The sequence below is a fragment of the Beta vulgaris genome, chromosome 5, assembly GCF_026745355.1.
Source record: "Beta vulgaris subsp. vulgaris cultivar EL10 chromosome 5, EL10.2, whole genome shotgun sequence".
In the NCBI taxonomy this organism is placed as follows: Eukaryota; Viridiplantae; Streptophyta; class Magnoliopsida; order Caryophyllales; family Amaranthaceae; genus Beta; species Beta vulgaris.
Genome location: NC_079206.1, coordinates 23,610,174 through 23,613,755, shown reverse-complemented (window position 1 = coordinate 23,613,755; position 3,582 = coordinate 23,610,174). Strand labels below are relative to the sequence as shown.

General features: G+C 36.0%; 1 protein-coding gene across 1 annotated transcript; it reads left to right on the top strand.

The window, feature by feature from the left end:
• Nucleotides 1–458: 458 nt before the first annotated feature.
• Nucleotides 459–1,791, top strand: LOC104893327 (uncharacterized). The gene is made up of 2 exons (XM_010679423.1): nt 459–573; nt 1,451–1,791. Exons 1-2 carry the CDS (start codon nt 459–461, stop codon nt 1,789–1,791), a joined length of 456 nt encoding a protein of 151 aa, XP_010677725.1.
• Nucleotides 1,792–3,582: the final 1,791 nt, after the last annotated feature.

The following is a 3,582-nucleotide window of genomic DNA, read 5'->3' as shown; positions in this document are numbered from 1 at the left end:
ATGTTACTACACCTTCAGCCCTATACATCATCAGTTTGGAAAAGGTAAAGGTGAGAAATAATATTTCTTCGTGGGGAGTCACAACTTCACTTGAATCCTTACTGATGAATAAGTCAATAAATCTTTGAAAGCTACATTTGTTGGCACTAGCAGAAGGACTAGCAATTTGGCGGAAGATAGATAAACATTAACTGTACAGTTGATTGTATTCCTTCACATGATGGAAAATAGGAAGGTCAATCTCATACTTACTTGTGGGAGAACTCCTAGTGATAAAGGCAATATCAGCTAAAGTTATAGTCATTGGTCCCCATTTGAACAAGAAACAATTGCTGGCAGGGTCCTTACAGGCTAATAAGGCAGTAGAGATGGCTCTATCAAAAGGAATGGTTTCATAAGAAGCTAGCCTCAAGAAAAGGAGTATCTTGTTCTTGGTCCATTTATCATGAAAAGGTTGCATGCGCAAAAACCATGCCCTTGCATCCACTCCTGAAATCCAGCCTTTAAATGGTTTACTGGATAAAGGCCAATGTAAATGGATAGTTGACCTTGAAGTAAAAGGAAGCATTCTGGGTTTAATATCCTCTAAGATGATATGATCCAAGAATTGTTAGCACTGCTCCAAAATAGGTTGACGATGTTGGCTCTTCATCCTGAAAGGAAATTCAGGCCCAATGGCAACCATTTTCTCCTCCAAAGGCATTTCAGGAGTATCAGTTCGTTTATTCACACACCATAATAATTGGGATTTATAGTGCCTAATATTCACTTTTATGGTGTTGCATAATTGACGAGCTGCCTCAGATTGCATGGAAATGGCCTTTGTAGCCAGAGCCTCGCGAATTCCATTTTCACGGTGAGTTTTTTCTTATTTAGACATGGTGAATTTAGAATTCCATTGATGTATGTGAGATTGCAAAAGAATTTAAATTGGTCTGAAAGATTTTAAGTTTTCCTGAAATCCTTAAAGGGGTATTAATGGAGAAGACAACGAAAATTATAACACGTACAAGAGGGGTGTCATTTTAGTTTAGGTCATGTTTCAATGGGCCATGTTAACACCAACTTCCAATATAGAGGTTTGTAAGTCATAAAGAAATCCACTTAAATGAGTAATGCCTAGGAAGCCCAATTTTATGAAATTATTTGGTCAAGGCCCACTTTTAAACAAATAAGCACAACTTTTAATTTACCAGGTTTTCAAGAGATGGTAAATTTCCTTATAAAAAGGGACAGTGTAATGATAAATAATTCATATCCATCTCTTGATCATTCTACTGTAAAAAAACTTCTCATCTCCCCAAATTTTCCCTCTCTCTCTAAAAAAACTCTTCTTCAATGGACCCTCATCCATCTTCTAAATCAGGCATCACTGTAGAGGCAAACCCTTAAGAGGTTGATCAACCTCAACCTCCAAGGCCAGTACCCTTCTCTCCTCTTGTTATCTTAGAGGAGTCAGAGGAGGAAGAAGAGGAGGAGTTAGAGGACAAAAGAGAAGACCCCTTCTCCTCAGAAAACTCTTCTCCAAGGCACTCATCTTCTTCACCAGACGATTCTGATGGAGATGAGAGTGACGATGAAGATGACAAGGAAGAGGAGGAAGAAGAAGAGGACTTCCCTCCTGCCCACCAGTGGGAGGAGGAAGAGGAAGATGACGAGCCTCCTACAAAGAGGAGGAGGGTTCGTGGGGGCCATTCCCTTGATGAGTATGGCCCTGCCCAGGGAGATACAAATGACATCGATTATGAGGCAGACTCAGACGCCTACAAGCCCCCATCTCCAAAGGATTAGAATAGTTTAGGCCTAGAAAAATTTAGAACTAGTCTCTAAGTTAGATTGAAGATTCCTAAAATCATTAATCTCTAGGTTGTATCTTTCTTTTTTATTTTATTATGAAATATATAAAAAATTAAACATTTCGCTCATTTTTCTTACTTACGATTTCGTAATTTTATTCACATTATTTATTATTTATTTGTCTAATAAAAAAATCAGAAATCTAAAAATGAATGATGTAAAATAACTATCACATCAAATAATATATATTGAAATTGTTTCGATTAAAAAGTTATATAAGGTGTTTCTTGGGAAACTAAAACTTATATATCATTTAACTCGGGACATAATTTACTTCCAATAGTAATGATGAGATTTTCCTACTTGCACACGCCATTAATGTTTAATGGTTGAACTCTAAAAAGTACAAATACAATTTAAGAGTTAGTGGGCAATTGTTGATAACCTATGTTTACCCACTAAGGGCTAAAAATTGGGATATAGGATCATTAACTGGGAGGAAAGATTATTAAGGTCTGTAATTAAATATTTAAAAAGACGTGATAATAACAAGTGATCTTAAGCTATCCCTAAAAAATAGGAGTAACTGTTTAACCAAAACTTGTTATAAATACGCCACAAAATTGTTAAATAATCTCACTTCTAACAAACCTGCACTTTCCATAAAGAAGTCCTACACTCCAAAACAATGGCCAAACCCCTCCTAATTTCCCCATAGAATGTTGGAGACATAGGTTCAATGTTGACATTGTTAATGAAGATTGGGAGGAATTTAAGGAGGGTGAAATCAAGAAATGGCAGGATAAAATCCTAAAATATTTTGAAAAGCTTAAAAAACCCAACCAAAAGAAATCAAGAAAAAAGATTCAGGTGCTGCAAACATATGGAGTGATATAGACTTCCTGGCGACCAATCTTTGGCCAAAATTAGGAAATGATGACTTGCTCAATCTCCTAGTAGTTTGTAAGGCATGGGGTGAGAATATTGCAAAATAATATTTTCCTCCTGATCTAGCCTTTATGTACTACAGATCCATCATCTGTGAAAGTAACCTAGGGGTCTTTATAAGGAAGACCGAGTTGTTCAGTTGAACCAGAATACTAGCTTTAAAAAGCTAATACAGTACAAGTGTACGTGTCGTCTATGGCAAAAACACATGCTGGAGATGGGGTTTTCAATGCCCTTGGATGAAGACTACTTGGATACAATGATCCCAATGTGGATGAGAATGAAAAACCACAAATTATCATCAGCTTTACCCTTCTTAGGATACATTAAAATGTTAGGATGAGATGTTTAAACTCAGTTTGTCAAATCTTTTATCAACTGTCACGTTTGGTATGCGTAGTATCCCTTTAGGAAACTATGTAATGATTGTTGATGATTAATAAAAATGCATTTTTAAGGTCATGTTTAGGTTAATGTTCACGAAATGAATATACTAAGATTTTTATTTCCAACATACCAAATTACGTATTCATAATGTTCAAATGTTTTAAAATGCTGATGAATAACCAAGGAAACGAAAATCTAGACCCTAAGGTCTACAACATGATATCATCATGAGACTTACCAACAGATTAGTAAAAAGTCTCCTAAACTTCTCGAAAAAGGGTCCAAATACTTTTTTTTTCCTTTTTGGTAATTCAAAGTATTTATTGACAACCAAAAAAACCCGATACTGACAACACACCCATAGGCAACAGGCTGCATGATACAGGACCAAAAACACCAAACTAATTAACACCTGCACCTTACAATCAGATCAAACAATCAGTTTAGCCC

Excerpts from the sequence above, each read along its gene's own strand:
- LOC104893327 (XM_010679423.1), top strand. The coding sequence starts at position 459 with ATGCGCAAAAACCATGCCCTTGCATCCACTCCTGAAATCCAGCCTTTA. Across the intron at positions 574-1,450 it reads AGTAAAAGGAAGCATTCTGG|AGGAGTCAGAGGAGGAAGAA; the intron begins GTTTAATATCCT and ends TTGTTATCTTAG.